This window comes from Lontra canadensis, unplaced genomic scaffold (genome assembly GCF_010015895.1).
Source record: "Lontra canadensis isolate GAN:19392208 unplaced genomic scaffold, GSC_riverotter_1.0 scaffold110, whole genome shotgun sequence".
Lineage (NCBI taxonomy): Eukaryota > Metazoa > Chordata > Mammalia > Carnivora > Mustelidae > Lontra > Lontra canadensis.
The window spans coordinates 470,650-496,357 of NW_022631104.1; the positions used below are offsets into that span (position 1 = coordinate 470,650).

General features: G+C 62.5%; 1 protein-coding gene across 1 annotated transcript in view; it reads left to right on the forward strand.

Moving 5' to 3' along the window:
• Window positions 1–21,859, forward strand: part of SPNS3 (sphingolipid transporter 3 (putative)) — a 32,789-nt gene extending 10,930 nt beyond the window's left edge. Inside the window, exons 8-12 of the mRNA XM_032840026.1 lie at window positions 2,434–2,623; window positions 15,764–15,829; window positions 20,544–20,642; window positions 20,725–20,896; window positions 21,771–21,859. Coding sequence (XP_032695917.1) covers window positions 2,434–2,623; window positions 15,764–15,829; window positions 20,544–20,642; window positions 20,725–20,896; window positions 21,771–21,844 — 601 coding nt within the window. The 3' untranslated portion in view covers window positions 21,845–21,859. The remainder of the gene's footprint in view (window positions 1–2,433; window positions 2,624–15,763; window positions 15,830–20,543; window positions 20,643–20,724; window positions 20,897–21,770) is intronic.
• Window positions 21,860–25,708: the final 3,849 nt, after the last annotated feature.

Here is a 25,708-nt window from a genome sequence, read left to right on the forward strand (position 1 = left end):
CTCCTGCTCCCCGGCCTCCCTGCTGTCTCCATGTCCCCCACTGGAGCCTGGAAGGAGCTCACGTGATTTCTAGAATGCCCCAGGCCTCCTGCACGTCTGTGCCTTGGCCTGGCTGGCCCGCCCGGAGCTCCCTTCCCTTTTCCCATTGTCGCTTCTTAAGCCTTCTCGTTAGTTCAGGCCGGAATGGGGAGCATTTACCTGGAAGACCCTCTGAGCGTGTATGACAAAACCCTTTGTTCCGTGTTATGGAGCAAGGAGATGGAAGATCAGAAAGGTTAATGAGCCGCCCAGGCCGCAGACCCAGCCTCAGACCCATCTGACTCTGAGGCCGGTGCTCCCAGTGCCGCATCCTGGAGCCGCCAGAGCCTCCCGTGACTGCTGGGGACTTGAACATCGTGGCCTGGGACAGGGCAGGTGCTCACACGGAGCCTCAGGGACAGAGCACAGGAAGGCAGCCTGCAAGATTGTGCTGCTGGTCTCGGCTCTACCGCTAGCTCATTCTCTCCCGGGGACACAGATGGGGGCCTCAAAGCCCCACAGCAGCCTGGACACGTCGGGGGTCCTTCAGCGGCCCGGACACATTGCGGGGGGACAGACAGAACTCATGTTCTTGTCCGATGCTCTCTGGCTCTGCATCCTGGGGCAAGTCAGATCCCCTTTCTCAGCGTTGACCTCGTCCTCCGACGGGGCTCCTCCATGGACCCTGTGTGGCCAGCGATGTCCTAGGCCCCGGTGGCAAGTGGCCCAGGTGTGGTGCTTAGAGCAACAGAATTGTTCTCCAGGGTCCCAAGGCTGGGCCTCCAGAGGGGTTTCACGGGGCCAGAGTGGAGCTCCGAGAGGCCGCACCCCCTCCAAGGCTTCAGGGGACGGTCCTCCTGCCTCTTCTCCTTTGGGGGCTGCTGGTGTGCCCTGGCAGGGTGGCCGCATCCCCAGTCTCTGCGACCGTGGTCCTATTGCCTTGTCCTCTGTGTCTCAAGTCCCCTTGAGCGTCCCTCTTACAGAGATGCTGGCGGTGGCCTGTAGGGACCCTCAAACATGGAGGATAATCCCCATCCCAGAATGCTTAATGGAATCCCATCGACAAAGTCTGTTTTGCGCCGAAGTCTGTGTTGCACGGGTTCTGGAGGTTAGGACCTAGCCATTGTGCGGAGCACTATTCAGCCCATCACAGAGCAGGTAGAAGGTCCCAGTGCTGGGGTTCCACACCCACCTCAGCTGTTATTCTCCCCTCCGTGGTTGGGGTCACCCCAGGGTGAGGACGCAGAAGGGCAGGAATCTCCAGGACACAGGATTCTGCTCCGGCCCTGGGAGGACTCGGACCACTCAGAGCTGGTGCACAGGGAAGGGGCTGTGTGGGGGTAGTGAGCTCCCCGCCCCTGGGGCATGGAAGTAGGAGCTGGACTGCTGCTTCACCAGGCCTGTTGTGCAGAGGGTCAGCATAGAACTTGCAGGACTTTTTTTTTTTTTAATATTTATTTATTTATTTGACAGAGATCACAAGTAGGCAGAGAGGCAGGCAGAGAGAGAGGGGGAAGCAGGCTCCCCGCTGAGTAGAGAGCCCGATGCGGGGCTCGATCCCAGGACCCTGGGACCATGACCTGAGTCGAAGGCAGAGGCTTTAACCCGATGGAGGAGTAAAAGTCTGAAGTGGGGACAGAAACTCGTCTGGGGGCAGAAGAGGTTGGAGCTGGGGGCACAGGGTTGAGGTCAACCAGGATGAGACCATGAAGGAAGGGCCACGTGCGTCACGTGGGCTGGCATGAGTCTGGCGGGTGTATGAGAGCCGGTGGACAGTTTCCGGTGGGGATTGGGAGATCTATATTTTGGAACACAAGCTCTGGGGACCCATGGGGGTCTGTTCTGGAGGGCCAGCTCTCCCCGGGCAGGTGCTGGGGAGCCAAGTGCAGCTGGAGGGGGAGTGGGTGGGAAAGGGAGTGCAGCAGGAGGGGGCAGCTCGAGAGCTCTGCCAAGGCCGCATGGAACAGTGGGGTTCGGGAGGGTGTGTGCAAAGCTTGATGAGGGCCGGTTGTATCCTAGGAGCTCAACAAATAAACATTCCTGTGCCTCCATTCCCATCTGTGTGTGGAGTGAGAAGGCGAGCTGGTTGGGGCCAGAGTGGGGCAGCTGAGATTTCTGAGGGGGGAGCTTCGGGATGGTGGACGGTCGGAGAACCTCCCTGGAGGTGGGGGTGGTGGGCCGGTCGCCCCCATGGCTGGTGACATCCCCAGGATGAGGCAGGAATGGGGATGGGGGAGGGGGAGTATATGGGCTCCTGATCAGGACCCTGAGGACCCCGGAGCCTTGGTTTGGAGGGAGAGGGAGGGGTCCACAGCCACATTCCCCATAGGTACCCAATCCTGCCCTGGGGGCTGAGCCCCAGGACAGGGCCAACCCCGCCTGGCTCACGGACCCTGCTCTATTCTTTGTCCTCAGCCTGATTTTTGGGATACTCACTGTGGTGACCGGCATCATTGGGGTTGTCCTGGGAGCAGAGGCTGCGAGGAGGTACAAGAAAGTCAACCCACGGGCCGAGCCCCTCATCTGTGCCTGCAGCCTGCTTGCCGCTGCCCCCTGCCTCTTCCTGGCTCTCATCCTGGCCCGGGTCACTCTCCTGGCCTCCTACGTAAGTGAGGGCCCCTGGCGCGGTGCGGGGCGTGGGGAGTGGGTCGCCCCTGTTCACGGGGGCTCCTTCCGTGCCCGGCCTCCACCTCTGGAGCCGCCCAGAGAGCATCTGGTACCCCCATTTCACAGACGGGTCAACGGAGGTTTACCAAGAGCAGCACAGCTAGGAAGGAGCAGAGCTGGGCTTCAAGCCTGAGCTGCTCTGACTGGGACTGACGGCTCGGATACGCTGGGAGCTCGAGGACACAGAGGGTGTGAGGGGGGGCGTGAGGCCCGCATGGGCCGTGGCCGAGGCCAGCGCCCCTGTGGGATGGTCTGACTCTAACCCATGTTCCCGTCACCGCCTCACACCGCTCACGCCTCCCGGACTCCGCCAGGGCACCACCTCTCCTAGGCGTCCTGAACACCGCTCATCTGCAAGGCCCGGCACAAGGGCTTCTTCTCCAAGAGCCTTTCTGGACTGTCCTGTGCTCATGCTTGGGCTCAGCACACGTGTGGGTCCACCAGGCACTGCAGTGTGTTGGGGGACTGTGTGCATCCCCCACACATGGCTCCCCGTCCCCCAGCCCTGATGGTCCCACCCAGTGGGAAGGGACCCATGATTCTGCCCCCCCAGACAGGCTCCCCTTCCCCTCCCCTCCGTCCCAAGGCCCTGGGGTCCCCACCACAGACACAGATGCCCCTGAGCAGGCTGGACTCGGAAGGCAAATCACAGCCCATGGCCAGATCCCACGGCCAGATCCCATGGCTTTTCCTGTTACCCTCGTGCCCTGGAAAAGCCAGGTCCCGTTTCAACCACAGCTTTGGCTCCGCTTCCCCAAACTCTGTGTCCAGGCCCAGACTCCCGCACTGGGGCAAGAGGGAGCTGTGGCCGGCTTAGTCGGGGCAGGATTCCCAGAGTCTGGGGTTGCTCTGCTGGGGTCCAGATGCTGCTGGCTCTGTGCGCAGGGGTCCCTTGTGAGTCTTGGAGCCCTGCTATTTGCATCGTCTGGTTCTCGGTGCAGGTGACACTGTTGCCTCTGTCTTGGCACGGCTTCCCCCTGCTTGTTTCCAAGGTGGCCTCCCTTCTGGCCACTCCTGCCTGGACCCTGCAGGGTTCCCCTCTCGGGACCCTCAGGCCCGTCTCCCCTCTGTGGCATCTGTCGGACCCCTGTCTGCACTCGGAACGTGCCCGGTCCTGTCATCCTGATGCTCCTGGGCGACGTGCTGGGGTGCCCTCGCGGTGCTGTCTGGCGTGGGAGGGTGGGCGTGTCGCTGGCGTCCTCTGACTGCAGTTGGGCCACCCAGAGCCCCTCACCCGCATCCTCACTCCTCAGATGAACGCCCTGCAGCGCCCGGGGTGGGGAGGGGGACGGCGCGCTCTTCCCCGAGCCTGACACGGGGGCTGGCGCGTCTCTCGGTGTGGGCGCTGCTCACCCGTGTCCAGCCGTGGGTGGGCTTTGGCTGAGTCCCTAGCGAACAGACAGGTCCCACCGGCTCATGTTCTGCGCGTGCCCCCACGTGGCCCTCATAGCGCCTTGTGGGCAAGGGCTTCTCCCCGCTGCTCACAGATTGGAAGACCGAGGGCCAGAGACAGCGGCACAGACGGTGGGACAGAGGAGATGGAGACCCAGCCCGCAGACGCTGTACTGATCTTCTGGTCCCTGAGGGGAGAAGCAGAGCCTGGATGGGCACTCATCCTGGCTGAGAGAGCGGGAGCCTGAGGACCAGCATCCCAGCTGGCGGGGGCCGCATGGGCCTGACCTTGAAGGCAGATGGAGGCCCACTACGGGCCTGTTCCGGCAGCAGCCGGGGCCCGGACCCCTGCCAGGCCCGCTTCTGCCATGGTCCTGGCTGGCTCTGGAGACTGCTCCTTGGCTGTGTTCAGGGGACACAGCTGTCTTCCCCTCTGCAGCCTGGCACCTCTCCAGAGCTGGACGGCTCGTCTGCAGATGACACTGCGCCCTGGCTGACAGGGCCAGCAGGAAAGATTCTCAAGTCCTGGCACGGGGGTGAGGGGCTGCAGGGCAGGATGGCGGGCAGGCCCGGGACGAGTCCCTCCTCCTCGGGTGCTGGGATGCTGCTCCTTCCTGGGGCTCGTGCTCAGGCCCGGTCATGGTACCGACGGCATAGAGCCCCCCTAGGCCAGGCTCCAGCCTTCCAGGAGGAGAGCGGAACCTTCTGGACCTCCTGAGCAGAGGCCCTCTCCGTGCTTCCGTCTGTGCCTCCGACGTCTGATGGATGTTCTAGCTCGCGATCCGGGTCCTGCCCTCCCGCCCGGCGCCGGTCACAGAACCCTCACACGTCCTGGCCTGCGGTCTTCTGTCTGGCATGGCGCATGCCTTCTGTCTTTCTCTGGGCCCTGTGCCAGGAGCTGCCTTCCTGGGCTGCTGGCCTCACTGCTCACCTACCACGGTCTCTTTTCCCCAAGTGGCCAGGGACACCGAGGACCTTCCTGGGCTCCCTGGGGCCTCTGGAACTGGGTCGAGCTCCTCCTGCCGGCTCCCAAAGCCCTCAGTGGACTCCTGGATGGCCTTCATGGCCCAGTACACCCTGCAGGCCCCTCGTGGCTCCCTCCCTGCCCCATCCGTCCACGGAGCTTCTGCTGACCACTGGGCCCCACCCTTGCTCCACTCCCGGGACTCTCAGCATCTCTTGCTCAGGCTCTGACCCCTCTCCCAGCCCTGGAGGACCCAGGGCGGTTCCCATCCTCCTCAGCGCTGGGCCCGGGACACAGCACCAGGAATTCACATCATTCATTCACTCAACAAACACGTGTGAGGGGCGTGCTGGTTTCAGTGCCGCAGTCAGGGCAGCGAGTGACAGGAAAGCAGTGCGGCTGCTGGGGGTTACGTCCTCCCTGAGGGAGGCAGCGGGCAGGTGAGTCACACGAGAGCATGTTGCCGTATTTCCGAGGGCGCATGCTTAGATAAGGAAGACTGGTGAGACGGGAGCGTTGGGGGCGGGCTCCCCTAGAGGTGGTGCTGGCTGAGGACCTGAGGCCTCCTGCAGGATGTGAAGGGGGCTGGGGGGTCACTAGGGTCCTGAGGCAGCCGCGCACCTGCTGGGTCTGGGGAACCACGAGGACCCTCTGCTCAGTGTGGCGGGACAGACAGGAGGACAGGAGGACGGGGTCGCATGGGGCCTGCATGCGTTGGGTGGGACCAGCTTTGACTGGGAGTGAGAGGCATTTGCATGGGGCGGCGGGGGGGGGGGTCTGTCCAGGTGACCGGGCGGCTTCTCCTTTACCGATATGGGGCACTCACCACTGTTGCGTGGTAGCCCATCTTGTCTTCCTGGCGTGGACCGTGTCTCGGTCGTGGTACCATCACCGGCTGGTGCCGCTGACATGGGCTCGTGGCCATGTGGCTGGGACCTCGTCTGTGTCCACGAGGGACAGTGGCCTGCAGCTCCCTCGTGATCCGTGGTGCTGGCATCAGGGGTCGACCCTGTGGAAAGCCCCGGCAAGTCCATCTTTGGGAAGAGTTTGGGAACGATTTGCATTAATTCATCTTTAGACGTTGTCAGGAGTCAGCAGTGAAGCCGTCGGGTCTGGGCTGTTGCCGGTGGGAAGTCTCGTGAGACTGACTTGGCGTCTGCTTGTGATAGATCAATTAAGGCTTTTTATTTCTTTGTCATTCTCGATAGTTGGCGGCTTTCTAAGTGTTTGTACCTTTGTGTCGGTGTCTGACTTGTCCGTGGTAACCCCTTCCAGACCCGAGGCGTCCGTGAGGTCGGCAGGCGTGTACCTCTCCCTCCTGGTTTTAGTGACGTGTGTCTGTCCTTTCTTTCCAGTCGGGGTCTGTTTGCTGCCCCCTTTGGTTTTAGTGATTTTCTCTGTTGTTTTTCTGTTAACAGCCCACGTTTAGTAAAGATCAGTCTGGCTTCTGTGGACACAGGCGTGGGCAGTGCTAGACCATGACCCTGACCCGGCCGAGGTGGCAAGGCGTGGGCCACAGCCCCCCCACGGAGGCGGGAGAAGTCCTTGGATCACAAGGAACCTTGGAGAAACTCCCTGATTACTCCGGAGGGAGCATGGGGGGTGTGGGAGGACGAGGAGGGGCAGGGACTCACCTCCTGGGAGAGGGCCGTGGGCAGGCATGCTGGGTTTGGAGGACTCGGTGGCCGGAGACGGGCGTCCCAGGGGTGGTGCTGATGGAGACTTAGACGTGGAGTCTGGAGCCGTGAGATACAATGTCACCCCTAAAACCTTAATGGGCAGGGACGGGCTGCGGCCCACCAGAAGGCCTGTCAGCAGGTTTGGGGGACGTCCGGGGTCAGTGTCAGAAAGGGTGTCCAAAGACGGCTGAGGGATTGCCTTGTGTTCAGAAAAAGAGTCACTTGCGTCTCTTCTGTCCATCCGTCCATCGGCCGTGCGTCCCTTCACTTCCCAGCTCCCAGGAACCAGACCAATTCTTCCTGCATCGTCTCCGACCGTCCGGGGAGACAGAGCTGGCTTCCTGGAAAGGGCGCGTGGAAATGTGGGCACATGTGCGCGTGTGAGCATACGTTGCAGGACGGACATATTCCGGTCTGTAGACGTGTGTGTGGACACACGTGGCCTCGTGTGTGTGCGTCTCTGTGTGCCCACGCCGTCGTGCCAGTGGGCCCGCTGCTCAGCGAGGACGGATCGGGGCAATGTTGTTCTGGGTTTCCGGGGAGAGAGGGTCCCTGAGCTCATGATGTCTGGTCCAGGACCCTCCCGGGGGGGCCCACGCCCGGAGCCCACCTCCGCAGAGCCTTGTCTCTCGCCCCTCTGCCCTGGCCTCTTGGCAGGGGAAGTGGGCTTCACGGCTGTTAACGAGAATCCAGACGTGCACAGCAGGTCTTGGCTCACACCCCCTTCCCTGGCCACCTTCCCAGAGCTCCTGCCCTTCGGAGGAGAAGGGGTTCACTGTCGCCAGCATCGCCACCGCTGTGGCTGGAGGACGGCCTGAATGTCGACCATGCCTCCTTGGGCTTCGTGGTCCAGATGGAGGGGCAGGGGTGAGGGGACGGGAGCCCTTGGGCACCGAGGCTTCGGGGACAGACGCACGGTGTTCCCGCGACCGCATCACTAGCTGTGTGAGCTGGGGTGAGGGCTGGGCTTTGCTGAGCCCCGGTTCTCTGTAATGTGGGGTGCCCATCCTGACCTATTGGATTCCCCGAGGAGCTTGATGAACTTCCGAGCCTGCGCCAGTCACCAGGGGCACGCGAGGAAACCCAGTGGTTTACAACAACAGAAACACTTGTTTCGCTCGTAAGTCTGCAGTCTGGGTGGGTTGGGGTGGGGATAATCTATCTTTTTCCCTCTTGAGGTGAACGGGGCAGCATGGGGCAGGGTTGGGAGTCGGACCAGCCACCCGGGTCCTCCGCACGTGGCCGGGGCTTCCTCACAACACGGCGGCCGACCCCCAAGGTCCGGCATCCCGTGAGGGCCTGGTGATGCCATGCTGCCTTCTGACCCACCCTGGAAAGTCCTGCAGCAACACTTTGTCCACATTGTGTGTTTCGCTGGGGCCACAGCTGCTTGCTCAGAATCAAGGGTGGGGGTTATTTTTTTGATGGGGCTGCTGACAGAGCAGGTGACATGTTCAGTGGCCGTCTCGGGGTAACTATCTGGGGTCCTCTGGGCGCGCAGCTCTGAAGCCCCACAGGTGTGGGCCACCCTCACGCGGCTCCTAGTCCCACCTGCTCCTCTGGCCTCACAAGTGGGAAACTTTGGTGTGGGGTCTTCAGCCTCCCACCCATGCAGGGCCCCGAGGGGCTCACGGTGCAGAGCTCAGCAGGGCGAGGTGGCTGGGAACGAGCAGAAATACTCACTCACCAGACACTCCCCAAGCCCCTCCTGCATGCCAGCAACTGTCTTGGGACCTGGGGATCCCACACTGAACAAAACAGGCAAAAATACGTACGTAGCACATTAAACACGTGCGGTAAGTGGTACACAAGGTGGGGATGTGTTCTGTGGAGGACGACAGAGCAGGGAAGGAGGACAAGGGGAGGGACTGGGGCCGGGCCAGGTGGTCAGCGAGGACTTGCCAAGATGGTGACACTCACTAGCAGAGTGAGGGATGGGGCCGGGTGGATTTTCAGGGTGCAGTGGGGAGGGAGCCGCTGGCGAAGGGGCCCTCGGGGGAAATCACGGCCAGTGGGCTTAAGGAATCGTGGTTGGAAGGGGTGAGCCGGGGAAGAGCAGAGGACGTAAGGTCAGAGGCAGTGGCCGTGGGTGCAGAGTCCTGTCCGTGGACAACCGTGGCCTCAAGTTTGGGAGATCCGGGGAGTCACTGCACAGACACGCACTGGTCTGTCTCGTGGGTTTGTAGCAGGGACCTGTTGCCACGTGACAAGTCGCCCCCGAAACAGTGATTTGTTACTTCTTACGCTTCGGTGGCTTGGCGGCTTCCACCCGCCCTCCCTCGCGTGGCTGCCTGAGCTTGGAAGACCGGTGGGCTGGAACGTCCATCTGTCTCCTGTCTGTGGGCAGGGGCTCCTGCCTTCTGGGAGTGGACGTGTCCTCTGCTGTGTAGACTGCCTTCCCGCGGGACCGTCTCAGGCCAGCGCTCCAGGGAGGGGCAGACAGAGGCTGCCACAGCTCCCGAGGCCTGGGCCGGGAGAGGCACCGCTGCTGTCATAGCTCATCGGTGGGAGCAAGGTGCGGTTTGGTGGGGTTCACCGTGACTGGCAGTGTGTGGGCACCAAGAAGCATGATTACATGGTGGCCGCTGACTTCCTCGGGATTTGACAGGGTCTCCCTGGAGGCCACGTTGTCGGTAGAACGAGAACGGACAAAGTCAGAAACAGGGAAACCAGGCAGGAGGCTTGCGGGTAAGACAGGCACGGGCTGGCCGTGGCGCGGGCCCGGGCAGGGGGGAGGACGTGTGGAGACGAGGTCAGATTCTGGTACGTTTTGGAAGTAGAATCAACAGGATTTCCTTGTGCCTTGGGAATCGGGGGGCGAGGGGACGAGCAGGGTGGCCCCGGGGGGCTGCACGCCGTCAGAGGCCGACCCGGGACATCAAGGGAGGTGCAGAGCTTTGTTTCTGATGGGGTGGGATTAAGAATTTGAGTTTCGACGTGTAAAATTTGAGATGCCTCCTTGGACATGCACTGCAGACATCCAGGCGTGAGTCTGAGCCTCAGGAGGGAGGTGTTGGCGGTCAGGTGCCGCCGCGAGGCTGAGCGGGTGGCGAGGGGTGCACATGCACGGAGTGGGAGGCCACGCGGGGCTCTGAGCACGCCAGGCTGGGCCGTGGGTGCCCCCTGCTCCACCGCCAGGTCCAGAGTGGGGCGGAGAGCTCAGCCCGCCCCACTGTACCCCATTCCTGTCTTCCTTCGCGGGGAGCTTGAAACACGAACGGCAACGCGGAAAAGCACAGCGAGGAACATAGCAGTGACCCACGTTCTTGTCCCCAGAATTGCCTCCGCTCAGCATCTGGGCCCCGTTCATCGGCTAGGGGACCGTCACTCCCCGTGTTTCTGCAGATGCACGCACACAGTTCACGTTTCCCTCGGTATTTTGTTAAACTGGGGCACATAGGAGGGTAATTTCAACACCAGAAAGACTGAGAAGGAATTCATGACCCGTCCCCACCCCGCCCTGGGCCTTCACTGGCTCCGGTGCATTCAGAGCTGAGCGATAGTCACATCCAGCTTGGAATACTTTCACCACCCCAGAAAGGAAGGTTCGTGTCTGTTAATCAGTCCCTCCCCGTTTGCCAAGCTGCCCCTCCTCCAGCCCCGGGTACCCCAGTCCACTTTCCGTCTGTAGCGATCTGTTCATGCTGCATATTTCCTGGAAACGGACTCATCTGTTTAGTAAACTTACATGAATTTTCCTGAGGAAATTGAAGCGAAGTAGAAGGGATTGTTCAAGTTCAAATGACTTTTAAGATTCTGGATTATCTGGTGCATCCCAGCGTTGGGAGAGGACACCTGCCTTCGTGTCCGCCACCTGTCTTCCCTCCCGAGCTCCCGGTTCGTATTCTGTGATCATTTTCGCTTTTGCTGGAATACAACCCCCACACTCCAGGCATGACCCTCACCGTCGTTTGAGGGAATCGCGCGCTGAGTGGGCTCAACGCCCAGCAACGTCCGTTCCTGGTCTTCTTCGGCTCCTACCTGGTGGTTTCGGGGCTGAGGTCGTCTGTACCGGAGAGACTGCTGCTTGGGTCTGTTTGTCTGTTTGTCTGTGAGGCCGTGTTCCCGTCGACTCTTCCTTGAGCAGCACTGACTGGCTCTAATACCCTGGGATCAGTTTCCTTCCTTGTCTCTTTGCATTCCTTCTCTTGTGTTTTGGCTCAAATATTGCTATGGAGGATAAAGTTAGCTTAAATTTTTAAAAAGATTTTGTTTATTTGAGAGAGAGCATAAGCATGAGTGCGGGAAGGGGCAGGGGAGAGAACATCAAGCAGACACCACTGAGCACGGAGCCCCACGCAGGCTCCATCTCATGACCCACGAGACATGACCTGAGCCCAAACCAAGAGTCAGACTTGTAGCCGATGGAGCCACCCAGGTGCCCCTAGTTACCCTAACGTTTAAAAAAATCCTACGTGTTGGTTCTTTTTCCCAGCTGGATACCTGAAGATTTCATTAATTATTCTTGAAATTCAGTGTACCAGTCAGCGAATGAGTTATCTCGTGTTGTGAGGCAAATCACCCTGAACTCGGCCGTTTAAGACAATATGCGTGCTGTCTCTAAGCATCTTGGGTGAGGTGCTGGGCCGGACCCGGTGGGACCCTCCGCTTCACGGTCTCCCCAAGGCCGAGGTGGGTGCTGGCCCAGGGTCCACGGTGTCATCTGAAAGCCCGACGGGGCAGGGACCCACGCCCAGGCTCACGGGGTGGTCGTTGGCAGCTCTCAGACCCTTGTGTGTCGTGGGCCTCGGGCCTCGGTTCCTGGCTGCTGGTGCTTGCCATGTGAGCCTCTGTCTCCCAGCCCTTCACACCTTCAAATGTGTGGGCTGGGAAGGCGCCAGCCGGGTCCGTTGGTAAGGGAGTCCCGGTCTCCTCTGCCCTTCTCATTCCTCTCCGTCCTCTGTGCTGAGCCTGGGCGTGGGCTCTGCTGTGTTGCTGAGCTTGCTCTGACCCCTCGGAGTGGCTCTCCCAGGCTTCTCTGGGGTTCTGGTCAGGCTCCGGTCAGGTCCCAGGCTTCCCTGGGGTTCTGGTAAGGCATTGGGAGTCCTCGTTTGACGCCTGGCACCTGCGGCCCTCTGGGAGGTAGATCAAAGCTCTGGTGAGCACAGAGTCCTCCTACCTACCTTCCCTGTGAGCCCCTCTGGCCTCGAACAGAACGGGGTCATCACTCACCTTCTCTGCTTCTCCCCACTTCTCCCCAGCAGACCCCCACTGGTGCCCAGTTAGGAGTGGGAACGAAGGACCCCCACTCAGTCTACTCCCCCAGTGGTGGGGGCTTTGGGGAGGCTGGGCGGAGAAGTTCTGCCCTCCAGAACTGTCTGTCTCTCTCTTCCCTTCGCTACCAGTATGCCATGTTTGTGCCATTAGGTTTTGTTCTTGGATGAAAAACAATTTGTTTCCGACTCACTCCTTCTCCCTTCTGGGGGGAAGGGAAGTCAGTGGTACCATCCAGCCCTCTGTCTGTGCCTGGGAGTTGCCCCAGACGATGGGTAGGGCCCCTTCCAGCCTGAATGAGATCCAAACTCGGAGTCTCTACCCCGCTCCAGGTGCCCGCTCAGCGGTCACCACGGCCTCACCCTCTGGTAGGGGATGCCACCCCTCTCAGCCCTGAGGACTCCAGAGCAAGGACCCGGATGGGGGGATCTGTCCCGCCGGGAGGAGCTCCGGGAGGAGCTGGCAGGCTCAGCCACTATGTGTGGCCACCACAGCTATGGTCAGGGGTGGCTGAGGAGCCTCTGGCCACTGGGGTGGCCTGGCAGCTGGGCTGTGCAGGTGCCCCAGCTCTGGGGAGCCATCCAACAACCCTGTCCTGGGGGGGCTTTTCCTTGTCTTGCTCTTGAGCTGGAGTAGCCAGCCTTGCCAGGGGCAGTGTGGAGAGACCAAGAGGGACCACCCGCCCTTCCTCTGAGGGCCGTGCCTCACCCCCACCAGGATCTAGCAGGTGTCTCTTCTTGGACGGGCAGCAATGCCCACCTAGAGGGCCTCAGTCTGCTGAGTCTTCCAGGAGGATGGCAGAACCCAGCCTGCTCATGGCCTCGCTCCCCGCCTACCTGCCTCCCAGGCCGCCGGCCCCCCAGGAACTGAGTGGGGCCCTCGCGCCCTGAAGCCAGTCCCTGCAATTACCGGATGGCAGGCCCAGGGGCAGAGTGTGCCAGCCAGCCCGGCAGCTTGCTGGCGGCCAGCGTGTGCCGGGGCCTGTCATGCCCAGCTTAGCCACACAGGGCATGGAGCTGGTCCGAGGGAGGGGAAGCTCAGGTCTGAGCTCCGTCCCCATCTTCGGAGTCCATGGGGGATGCTTGCTTGCCGTCCCCCTTCCTGGCGAGGCCTAGGATCTGTGCAGTTCAGAGCTCAGTTACGGCCGCTGCGGGACAACAGCCCCTCCCCACCTCCGGGCTGAGCACCCTCTCCCCGTAGGCATTTTGCCTTCCCTCCCGCTCCCTCCCCACGCCCACCTGTGTGTGCATGAGGAGAGGTGTGCATGTCTGCGAGGTCACCAGAACACACGTGGACCCGCTCACTTGCCCGCAGGCCCGTCCCGGCACGGACCCGCTGTCTGGCCAGCTTGGATGCCGCTGTCTGCCGGCACACGCCACACGAAGCAATGCTCTGAGTCATCGCTGTTGGCTACGCAGCGCATGCTTGCGGTGTGAGTTGTGTGTCCCGGGTTATGCGTGTCCGCGTATGTGTGCAAACGCGGTGTGCACATGGTGAGGTCTTGCACACATGTGCATCTGTGCACACTCGTGTGGCTGCAGTGTGTGTGAGAATGTGTGCGTGAGTCATGGCAGGTGCGTACGGGTGTGAGTGCGTGTCTCTGGCCGGGGTGACCAAGGCCGGGACATTCATCATCACTGCTCCAGCCCCAGGGGCCGTCTTGGGTCTGAAACGGGGAAGGGGGCTGGGGGGCTCCAGGCAGCGTTGCCAGGCCCTCTCTCCCGGGGACATGAGTCGGGTGCGGGGCGCTGCACAGGTGCTGAGGGAACAAGGGCAGGGTCAGATTTCCCTTTTGCCAGTCCCCTTGGGGGCTAGGGTCAGGAGGCATAGTGGGGCCTGGGAACCGGGGAGGAGGAGAGGGAGGCCTGGAACAGGTCAGCCGTGGCAGGAGGGGGACCGATCTGAGCGATGTTAGGAAGCAGAGTGGACAGCAAGCCTGGAGGACCCCCACCCCACGTCCAGTTCAGGTGACCGCATGTGGCAGGCTTTCCCAGACAAGAGGCAGCCACGGCGGGCTGCTGGGGCAGCCTGTGCTGGGGTCTGTCCTGGCTGGCGCGGCTGCACGGGGTGAGTGCCGGGGTGTGGCAGCCAGGAGGAGAGACAGAGCTCAGGACCAGCTGGTGAGAGGTGCCCGGGGCCCTCTGGGCACAGGAGGGCATCCAGGAGGTCCTGGGGCTGGACAGCCAGGCAGACTGGGGCCCTTTGGTTGGGGTGTTCACTTGAGTCTGAGTCGGCCACAGGAGACCCTGAGCTCCAAGACCGCATTTGTACGCAGCCCACGGGGGACACAGGGGCACAAGGGAAGCCCACTGCCTTCTGGGTCGGGGGAAGCAAGGCCCAGAGAGTGGTGACCTCCCAGGGTCGCTGGGCAAGGCAGGTGGGGCCGCGGCCGCCTCTTCTTGGGCGAGCCCTCCTGGCGCCTGGGGAGCCTGTGTAATTAAGAGGCCAGGAGGCAGCCGCTCCCCACTCCCTACCCGGCCTTTGCCCCGCCAAGCCGCACTGGGCGGTTGGGTGGCCGGGCGGTTTCCAGGTGTGTCTCAGGAAACCTGGCACCCATGGTGGCTTGCGGCTGCTGCCTCCCTCTGCAGGCTCTATTCTGGGGTCGGGCTCCACCCTGCTCCAGCTGGAGGAAGGAGAAGGCATATTTCAGTCCTGTGGGTGTGGGGGAGCAGGGGAGAGACACGGGCATCCTGCCCAGGGTGTGGGGTGTGAGGACAGGACGGACGACCGTCCAGGTGGCTCATGGAGGGCCATGAGAGCGGGCTGGCTTTCATGTGGCCGCAGGAGGCCTGGGTGGGACCCCGTCAGGCTGAGATGTGGGTCTGAGACCTGCCCCAGCGACTTCCCGATCCCCAGCCTGCGGGTGCCCAGCCCCGGGCTGCAGAGGTCCTCGGTCTGGGGGGAGACAGGGGCTGGTTGCACTGAGGGAGCTCGCTCTGCTGCCCCCAGCACGGGGGTCCGTATTCCAGCTGCTTGCCTCCTGGGGAATCCTGCCCCTTCTTCTGGGCTCTGCTCCGTGCCACCTCCCCGCAAGGCCGCCCCGTCCTGGGCTTCCCTCTGACTCCCCTCAGCCAGTTTCCCCTTGCAGAAGGCCAGAGGCAGGAGTGAGGTTCTCCAGAAAGGGGCTTGGTGTCTAGGCCTGGGAGCTGGGTGTAATGACCCTGGACTATGCAGGTGGCCGAGAGGGTGACGGTGGACGTGGCTGGGGTGTGGGAGGCGCAAGCCAGCCTTCTGTACTTCCGCTGCCCTGGGTGTTCGCTGGCCTACGGGAACCAGAGCGTGGTTTGCCCTGGGCACAGCCCCGTGACTCCAGGAATGACTAATTCCGCTCCAGCAATAAGCTCTTGGAAGCTCTGAGAAATGACTTTCCCCCACTTCTTGCTGCTTCATTAAGCTCTTCCTGAGTGAGTGGAATGAAGGCTGTCCTAATCCCCTGGCATGGGGCAGGGGGCTCAGGGGGCAGGGCAACACAGGCCCACAGTGGCCACCCACCTGCCCCGGTCACCGGCAGACCCTGGGGTGGGGCAGGTGGCAGGGCAGGGGTGGTGGTGCAGGACGGGGCCTAGAAGTCCTGGCCCCTCCTGCTGGGCCCCAGGTGGGACCTCAAGGCCTGGGCCTGGGGGCTGTTTATCAAGGCTCGGGGCCCGGCCCCATCCCCTGGGTCCTGGCTGGCAGCCTGCCCAGACGGGAGGGTCGACCCACCCTGGAGGCCGCCAGGACTACAGACGGGGTTCGGCCTCTCTTGCCACCAATCTCGCCGGCCCCTGTCTCTCTGCAGGCGGGAAGAACCAATGCAGGGGGTGTTGGTGACTGGGGTCCTTGTCCACAGGTGTTCCTGGTCCTCGGGGAGCTGCTTCTGTCCTGCAACTGGGCGGTGGTTGCTGACATCCTGCTGGTAGGTGTGGGGGCTGGTCCCAGGGCCTCTTGAGGGGCGGGGGCTGGAGTCTGGCTCAGGGCTGGGAGGACCTTCCGAGACCGTGGGGTAGGGGACGGAGGTCATCCTGGTACTCTCAAACATATCTACTGACCATCACCTCCATTTTGCCGATGAGCAGGTGGAGGCTCAGAGAGGGCAGGTGCCCAGACCAAGGTCACACAGCATGCGAAGGCACCGAGCCACAACAGGAGCCCAGGCTGGGTCTCAAGCCCCGCCTCTTCCTTGACCGCACTTCTCAGCAAGCCAGCTCTGTGGCCTGGGCTCTGGGCATGTGGACGGGGATGGGGGACTTCAGGGTGATAGCCACCGAGCTGGGGGGTGGGTCCGGCTCGGGCTGAAATGCGGCTGGTGCCAGCCCAGCACGTGACGCCGCTCTGCCCAGAGTGTGGTGTGGCCCTCACCGAGCCTCGTGCTCTCCGTGCAGCTTCCCTGTCCAGCCTCCCACCTCCCGCTAGGAGACGTCAGGGGAGGACTTTGGATGCTGGCGAGCTTTGTTCAGGGCCCCAGACCTGGGCCTCCTCCTGCCTCCTGGGGGGCTGCCATGGTGCAGCCCACACCCAGGAGAGCCAGGGAGCCTGGTGATGGGCTGAGCGCAGTCCTGAGGCAGCTGGGGCCAGGGCCTGGCCCACACCTGGACTTCAGCCTCGCCTCTGCCATTTCCTAGCCGTGTGTGACGTGGGCAAGCCACTCTGTGTCTTGGGCCTCAGTTTCCCCATGCGGACAATGGGGTGAGATACTCGTGGGTTATTATGGGTGTGATGTGACAAGGGTGCCGGCCACGGCTCTGCCCGTTCCGTCTCTTGGCTGCCCAAGGGCTCCTGTGCCCTCAAAGCTGAGTTTGAAAGGGCCATTCAGGCCTGCTTGATTACTGCTGTTGATGGAGAGGCTCACTCCCTGCCTAGACATTCCGCCCCCGATTCCACAGCCCAGGCTCAGTGGGTGTGGACAGTGCTGCCCTTTGACGCCCTGGGGGTGTATCAGCTGCAGGGCTGATGGGTCTTTTCTGCTCCTCCCTCCAGGCAGAGGACCTGGGCTCCTGCCCAGACTTGGCCGCAACGAACGGCCTTGGGCCTCAGTTTCCTTCCTGTGAAGAGAGGTGTTCATGACCAGCCTGGTAGGGTCAGCCCGGTGGCCTTCAGGAGAACTCTCTGTACTCGGGAATGTACCGGCCAACGTCTAACCTGGGGCTCCCCATTTTAGGCACGGGGACCTTAGCTACCCCCCGTACTGGCATCTTGGGAACCCACCCCTGCAGCCTCCTCCACCCCCACAATGCCGCCTGCTTTCCACACGGCAGCCCTGCAGATATGCGAGGACGGCACCCGTGTCCCCCCTCCCCACCCGGTGTCTGTGTTTGCAGGAATGATTAACCTCCAGGACCTTTGCAGGGCTGTGCCTGTGCTAGGGGCAGGGGAGGGGAGGCGCGGGGGTGTGGGGGTCAGGGCCAGCCAGCCGTGGCCTGACCCGGCTGGCTCTGCTGGGGAGCTGTCTGGAGCTGCCCAGGGGGCTGTGCTCCCTGCGGTCCTCCCTGGGCTTGGAGGCAGCCAGTCTCTCCACCCCAGGAAAGCTTTCTGCCCCCGCTTCCGGAAGCCCCTCAGTGAAAGGTCGCCTTTAGACCCCACGGGGTTCTGAGCTGACTGATTCTTGCAGTCCTTGGAGCTCAGAGAAAGTGGGGAGGCTCCAGGAGGGAGTGCTCTTGGGCCGAAGGCAGGTGGGGGACAGGCTGTGGGGGGCGGGCCGTGTGCCGTGGAGGGGCAGGTGTGGAAGGTGACAGAGGCCTAGAGTGCAAGTAGCTGGGCACGGAGGGGGTTTGGGGGGTAGCTAGAGCCCCGAGGATCGGAGGAAGCTGGTTTCCAGCACTCAGGCAGGGGGCTCCTCACGGGCAGGGAGGGTGGGACCTTGAGAGGGGTCTAGCAGGGGTGGGATCCGGGCTAGAAGCCTGCACAGGAGGGCAGGAGGCCCCGTGGTCCAACAGCTGGCTGCCTGCCCTGCCTATCCTGGGGGTCGCCCGGCATCAGCCCACGACAGACAGCCTGCTCTCTGGCCCTCCGGTGCACAAGGAGAACCCAGGCTCACCCTGGGGCAGAGATCTCAGGGGCTGGCTGGGCCAGGGGCTGCAGCACCTCAGTGATCGTAGGAACCAGGTGTGGGGATCTCCTTACAAATTCTGCTTCCTCAGGACACAAACGTCCCACGTGCTCCTGATAGGGATGCTCCTCAGAGCACCCGGGGAGAACACCGCTCTGACACAGCCGGCTCCCCAGTCCGTGGACCCCCTGCAGGCTCCGTCCTTGATCCCATACCCCTCTGACGGGAGGGTCACCCCCTGAGCCCCAAGACGCCCCTGCCTCCTGAAGGCTCATGAGGGAAAGGGTCTGGCTCCCTCACCCACCTCCAGCAGCCCCTCTCTCGAGGGTTCTGCTCCCCGGGAGGTGGGGGTCGTATCCCCCCAGGCTGAGCTCCCTACGCCCCTGACTGATGGTGTCTCCAGCTCTCTCGCAAGGCCCACGAGGGGGGCCTGGAGCTAGGCTCCCCACAGCCAGCAGCAGGGAGTAGAGCAGAAGTGGAACTCACCATCTCTCCCAGGTCAGGTCGGTCCTCTGGGGTCCCCCTCTGCCAGTATCCCCCGCCCCCTGAGGGCATCACCGTCCCGTTCTTTCTGCATCCCGGTACTCTCAGTGCCTCCCTGTTCTGCCCACCCGTCCGTCCCACCCTCCCCAGCGCAGCTGGCTGTGGGGGCTGAGTGGGGAACACAGGAGGCAGGCTGCCAGGGAGTGCGTACCTGGTGGTTGCCGCTCTGACGTCCTGTGGGCCCTTGGCCGGTGTGGGTTATGCCCAAGGCTACAAAGGGAACAGCTCTTCTGAGAAAGGGGAGTCAGAAACAGAGGTGCTTTGTCTCAGAATAGAGTGGGCCTGCCGTTTTAGGAGCCCAAAGCTTGTCCTTCTAAAATTGCCAGCTTTGCCTGCTCCCCCCACCCCACCGGCGTCATTTGGTGGCAACAGGACAGAACATGTTGGGGACCTACCACTCCTGCCCCCGATAGCAAGGGGCTGGTCTGGGCCCAGCACTTCCCGGGGGCGTGGAAGGGACCTGACCGAGGATCTAAGCCGTTGGCGTGGACTTCCCCGAGGGCCACCCTCCAGGACCAGCGGTGCGTAATCCCCTAAGTATGGGCAAGAAGGAGGCACGAGGGGCTGGTGCAAAGCTGAGCTCGCTCCTTCGGCCTAATGGCAGGTCCCGGTGCGGGGGGGCAGGTCCAGCTTCTCTGGCCACCTGGACAGAGCGGCTCAGTGTTTGGCCCGGGGCCCCCGGCATCACCCATTCCCCCTCCCTCTGCCTCAGCCGCGTGCAGAGCTGAGCTTGTCCTTCTTTCTGCCTTCCAAGCCACAGCGCACAGAGATCACAGGACAGGCTCCTCCTTGCTTGTAACAGCAGAGCGGTCGACGGCCAGATCCTGGAGGAGTGGGCCGGGCTATTTCCTGGCAGGGTGACCCTGGAGAGGTGACCCACTCTCCCCAGGGAGAGTGCCCTCATCTGTGACACAGGGATTGTCATCCTACCTCCCTCTTGGCGTGGCTGAGTGGATGTAGATGTGCGGGAGATCTAGAGGACGCAGACAGGAGACATTTCATCCACGTCACATGTGTTCCATCTTCTCACCTGGGCTCAGGTTATGGACACCTAGGTCTTGGGAAAGGGGCTCTGGGGGGAGTACCTCCCGTTGGGACTGTGTGGCCGCTGCTTGAACCCCTCCCCTGGCTTCCGGCTGGGTTCTACTGGGCTCGTCCGCTTGACTGACTTTCGGCAGGACCCCTCTGAGCCTGGCGCCCTGCTGTGCTCCAGGGAGCGTGAGAGAACGCGGACGGGGACCTTGCTGCCCAGACAGTGTGGGGGTAGGGGGAGGACAGGGTAGGGGGTGCGCGTTCAGTTAGGGTACACACAGGGGCTGTAGGGCAGGCCCCCGAAATCTGGGAAAGTCTGTCCTGAAGGACAAGTAGGGATGCTCCGGCTGGGCCAGAACGGGGAAGGCTGGCTAGGCAGAAGGGTCTGGAAGTGTTCTGGGGTCAGGGACATTATTTCGGTCTGCTGTCCACAGGAAGAATGGTAATGAACCTGTCCCCCCAGTAGGTCCTCTGAGTACCCCTGTTTGGGGATGCAGACCCTGAGGTCACACAGCTCGTGAGTGGGGTGTCTGGGATTGGAGCTCAGACATTCTGTTCCAGAATTCATACCCTCTTCCAGGGGTTGCGTGGGGGTCTCTCCAACAGGGCTGTCTTTGGTCTCTGCCCAGTGTGGCTTGAACTTCCTGGGAGAAGGGCCCAGCCCTCTGGGCCCTGTCTGGGCACCCATGTGTGCCCATGCGGGCCTGCACTCCTGCCTCCTCGCCCTGAGCTGGGATGCCCCGTCCCTTGAGTCCCAGCTCGGCCTGGTCCCTGCCAGCCCCGCAGCAAGCCCTCGAGGAGTGGGGCCTCATCCCGGACCATGGCATCCCCAGCCCTCGGAGGGGCCTGATGTCCCGGTAGTGGGGCATCGCTGACTCCCCGTGGTCCCACTGGCTTGGCCAGCCTGTCGCAGCTCCCAGGAGGTCCAGGCGGGAGCAGGAGGCGGGACGGAGGGGCGCACGCGCGCTGCCCTCCTCGGGAGCTCCCCTGACGCCCCTGTGTTTTGCAGTCCGTGGTGGTGCCCCGGTGCCGGGGGACAGCCGAGGCGCTTCAGATCACAGTGGGCCATGTCCTGGGAGACGCCGGCAGCCCTTACCTCACTGGACTTGTAAGGGGAGGGTTCCCAGCGGGGGCGGGGACAGCTGCTGCAGGCCGGCGGGCAGGCGGGCAGACGCAGCCTGTCTCTGCAGATCTCCGGCACCCTGAGGGCCGCGCGGCGTGACTCCTACCTGCAGTCCTTCCTCAGCCTCCAGCACAGCTTCCTGGTCTGCGCCTTCGTCATAGCCCTGGGGGGCGGCTGCTTCCTGCTGACCGCACTGCGGCTGGAGACGGACCAGGCCCGGGCCCGGCAGCCTGGCACAGGTACCCCTAGCCCTCACCCCCGTGCCAGGCTCGGGGCTGTGCCTCACGGGAGCAAGCGGCGCAGGCCGCCCCGAGCAATCTCACTTGTTAATTTGTCCGTTTGTTCAAAAGTGGCCATTAACCCCCTCGTCCCCCCAGCTATGTGCCAGATGCGGGGGGTGAACACCCAGGGTGCTCTAGGGCAGAAAGACAGACGAGAAACAGATAGGAAGAGCAGAAGACAGAGTACGTTCAGGGTGATCAGTGCTACGTACAGAGAAGCGTAAAGTAGACCAGGGCAGGAGGGGGAACACGTGGGCGTGGCTTCCAGCTCTTGAAAGATTGTCCTAAAGGTCCTCGATGCACAGGTGACCTGGGAGCAGAGGCTTGGAGGAGGGGAGGCAGGGAGCCATGCAGCTCTCTGGGGGGAAGGGGCTCCCGGCAGACAAATAGCCAGTGCAAAGGCCCTGAGGTGAGTCTGTGGCTGATGTGTCTGAGGCCTGGCAGGGACGCCAGTGTGGCTGGAGTGGGAGCAAGGGGACAATGGTAGGGATGAGGCCAGAGCAGGCAGCTGGGGGCCTTGTAGGGACCATGGCTTTTACTTTGAGAGGGAGCCCCTGTGTCGTTTCCTGTAGACAGGCCCCGAGGTGTTTTATTTATAGTGTGAAAGCACGACTGTGGTTGCTGTGTGCAGAACAGACTGGGGAGGTCAGCGTGGAAACAGGGGGGCCACAGGACACTCTGTGTCATCAGGGGAAACAGTGGGGCTGGGACCTTGGGGGTGGCCTTGATGGTAAGGAGAAGAAGTCGCATCCGGAGCGCGTTCTGAAAGCAGGAGTGAGGGTTTTCCTGGCCTGGTCCCAAGGCACCTTCTGCCTCCCCTTCCCTCCCACAGGGACCCCCGACAGCAAGGACGCCGAGAGCCAAGCCCTGCTTTCCGGCATAGGTTCTGTCGCCGAGGACCTCTGAGGCCCCCATGCCCCACTCCCCCTGCTGCACCCCTCCCTCCGGCCCCGCAGCCTCAGTGCCCCAGTGCCCGTCTGGCCCAGGCTCCAGGACGCCGGCTGAGCCGCACCTGCTACAGCTTCACACCCGGCCGGGGTGCTGGCCGAGCCTGTGGGCTGTGGATTGAGCTGTCCGTGCCCTCTGCAGGAGGCCTGGGCCGCTCCAGCCTGGGGCCCTGCGCCTGGTTCCCTGGGCCCTGATTCAAGCGTGGCGGGCACAAAGCCCACGGATATCTGAACAACCGAGTTATTCAGAGCCTCCAGGGTGTCTCTGCTGGGAGTGGGGGCAGGAGAGGAAGAGGAGGGCTGCTCCCCAGCCAGGACCACTCCCTCTTCAGGTCAGGAGGGCACAGGGCACACTCCTTTGCCGGATCACCCTCTGAACAGAAAGGAGGGGAGTTTCGGAGGGGTCTTCCACTCTGGTGCTGCTGTGACTTCAAGCCCCCAGGGGAGGCACATTGGACCCCGCAGGGACTCAGCTGCCCTGGGACCAGGCAGGGGTGGGGAGGCTGCTCCGTCCCTGGGGCACAGCATGTGGGCCGGGCTGGCTCTGTGGGTTCTTGCGGCTGGGTTCGGAGCAGCTGGGCGCAGGAGGAGCCCAGCAGCTTCCAGGCCGGCCGCGCTGGAGAGGCGTGTTCTTCCTGCCCCAGGAGCAAGAGCATCTCTCCCCCTCCCCTGGGCCTGGCCAGCGGAGGCCTGCCTCCCGGCACCAGACTCATGCACCCCTCCTGACCCTTGCTGGCTCCGTGCTCGCCTCCCTGCCCCTACTGCTGGAGGGCGAGCTCTGGGTGCTGGACCCTCCGGCTCAGTCCCCCGTCCTCAGCCCTAACCCTCAGGAGTGGCTACCCTGAGGCTGAGCAGGCCCTCACCCACAGTTTCACCCTTGGAGTTCACAAAATGGGCTGCCCCTGAACTTGTGAGGAACAGCCTACACCCAGTCACACTGTATGCAGGGGTTCCCACATCTCCAAGCAGTTTTCTCCTACCCCCAACTCGTTTCTGACCTTGTGTACCCAGAGAGAGGGTCAGAGTCCGCCCGGGAAGGGCACAGTCCTACAAAGCTGCTCCCCCAGCCCTGCCCACTGGACAGGCCAAGCACAGGTGCCCGTCGTCAGCTGTACCCCTGAGTGGCCAGGGGCAAAAATCCAAGGCCCCCGAGCCCCCCTTAGGTTCTGTTAATCGGCTAGAGCGGCTCACGGGGCCCAGGAAGCCCGTTTCCTCCCCAGATCACCAGTTTATACTAAAAGGCGCCACTCAGGAGCGGCCGGCGGAAGCGAGGGCCAGGACGCGCTGTGGGGCAGGGGCAGAGCAGCGGCGCCCCCTCCAGGAGCCCACCCACCCGCATCCCCACGCGCCCACCCTGTTGCTGTTGGCTTTCGTGAACGCTTCATTACTCAGACACCATTGATTAACCCATTGGCTTTGGTGATTGATTCAACCTCCAGCCCATCCGCCGTCTGTCGCCAGAGGTCAGGGGGTGGGACTGGGAGTTCTCCCAGCCACCAGCCCCCCTTACGTGGGGCCCAAATGCCCCCTCATTAACAAACAAAAGGCACCTTTAGGTCTCTCAGCATTGAGGAAATTCCAAGGGTTTTAGGAGCTCTGTGCGGAAACAGATGAAGACCAAACGTGTGAGCCCCCGGTCAGACTCGGTTTCTGCTGAGAAGGAGACGCCCAGTCTGGGGGGCGGGCAGGATGCCAAGGACCCACTGGGCAGCACCGGCTATGACCTGGGACGCTTCCTGTCCCTCACACTCCCAGCTGTGTGTTAAGAGGGGTGTTGAGTGTGGCTTTTCCAGCCCCCATTGTGCGATTCTTACAGGCCAGGCCGAGGCCCGCGGAAGCCCTGCTCCGAGGCCTGACCCTTCCACCCTGCACCCCTGGAAAGGAGCCCTGAGAGGCTCCCAAGAGTCAGAATGGTCACCCTACCTCCCCCACCCCAGCGTCCAGCGGCTGGGGAGGATGATCGGAAACAGGTGGTGGGCGGAGATGCTGATCCGACCCTGCCCCTGGACCTCACAGCCCGACACAGGCAGGGAAACGCCAGGCCAGGTGAGGCACACCACCCCTGTGGGCAGAGGAAGGGGTTCTGTCCCCTGAGAGCCTCTGCGCAGGTTGGGGGGAGCTGGCCAACAGCAGGAGAAGGTGTGGGGGAAGGGCAGTCCCCCAGGAGAGGGTGGGCCCGACCGAGGTGCGGGGCAGGGAAGGCAGAAGTCTTCTGTGGTCCTGTGGGGCTGTGTTTGCTTTGGGGGCAGGAGAGACTGGCTGGGAGCTGGGACTCGAGTCCTGAACCCGGGGTTCCTCTGACTCAGTGCATCCCGGGGTTTGGGTCACTGGGCTGGGCAGGGTGGGGCTGGCTGGGACTGAGCTGGACAGAATGCCCAGCTTGGAGTTTACGGTGTTCTCATCTCAAGTTTGGGGGCAGGGTGGGGGCCTCGGCCGGCAGCCTCTGGGAGGTGAGAGACTGGGCCTGCTCTGCTGGCTGTCCTGGCCAGCTGCTCACACTCCCACACTCCTGTCTCACCGGGCGGTCACTCAGGCCTTGCCGCCCCGGGGCCACAGGTGCCCAGCCGCTCAGCCGAGCGGAGGAGTGGCCAACCCATCACACCTGTCTGGCCTAAAGGACAATTCTGAGTAATCCCGGAGGCCTGGAGACTCTTGATAGCCTCATTCCTGGGGCGTGTACGGTCAGCAGGCCCAGGCCCTCAAGCTTGACCCACTCCCTCCGCGAGTTCACGGCTCGCGCCAGACAACATGTGCTTTCCAGCTCCCAGGTGTCATCACGGCACGCAGGTGTGTGCGTGTGCTCTTCTCTGCGTCTGTGGGCCAGCAGGGGAGGCTCGGCGGTAGGTCCACTCTTCTTCCACACGGCCCTCAGGCCTGGAGGGTGGGACACGGGCCTTGAGATGGTCACACCAACTCTCGAGATGGTGTCCCTGCGACACCGGACATGGGTGTTTCTGTCCCATCCCCTGGAGTGCCCTACTTTCCTCCCCGTCTGAGTGGGAATGTGGACGGTTGGGTTGAATGCGGCTTCTCGACATAGAGCTGGCGGGCAGGGGGGTGCCATAGAGGGGGGTGCCGCTGGCGCCAAGCTTTCCCTGTAACACAAGAAAGTGTGTCCCCTCTGTGCGACTCTGTCCGGTGGGGCTGGGGGGCTGTGTGCAGAAGGAGCTGAGTGGTCATGCTGGGCAAGGGAGGGATTTGCTGGAAGCATATTTGGGGCTCAGAGAATTAAGGGACACGGTCCAGATTCAGGAGGCCGGGTTCAGTGTACGCCCTCTGTTAAAGGCTCTGAAAAGTCCAGGCCCTCGGTCAGGAAACCTTGTGTGGTCCGGGCATCATGCACAAATGTGGAAGGCCTTTAGCCACCCCTGAGTTCAGGGGAGCCCTCTTCTGGGGGACCATCCCCAAAGTGCCAGACAAGCTTCTCCGTTTTCTTGCCACCCCACTCAGGATTTAAAGCCTGGGGCAAGAGAGTCCAGTGGGACCCTTGGGCATTTTTTAGCTCCGTTAAGCCCAGGAAACCAGGGTGCTGCTGGGAAGGGGGGAGAGACTCTGAATATCAAAACAAAACAACAGTGAAAGGAAACAAACACAAGCAGAGACGGGGTCCATCATAACCATCTTGGGCAGGCCACGGGCCCCCTCTCAGATGCAGCCTCTTGGCGGGATCGGGACCGGGAAGAAGCTGGGCTCAGAGTCCTTCAAGGATCCTTTGTTTCTGATAGTCGGAGTCCCCGATCAGAGAAGACTGAAGCTTTGATCATTTAGAAAGCATTAAAAATGTTCAAATGACAGAACAGGGACTTCTGTGTTCGTGGGGACT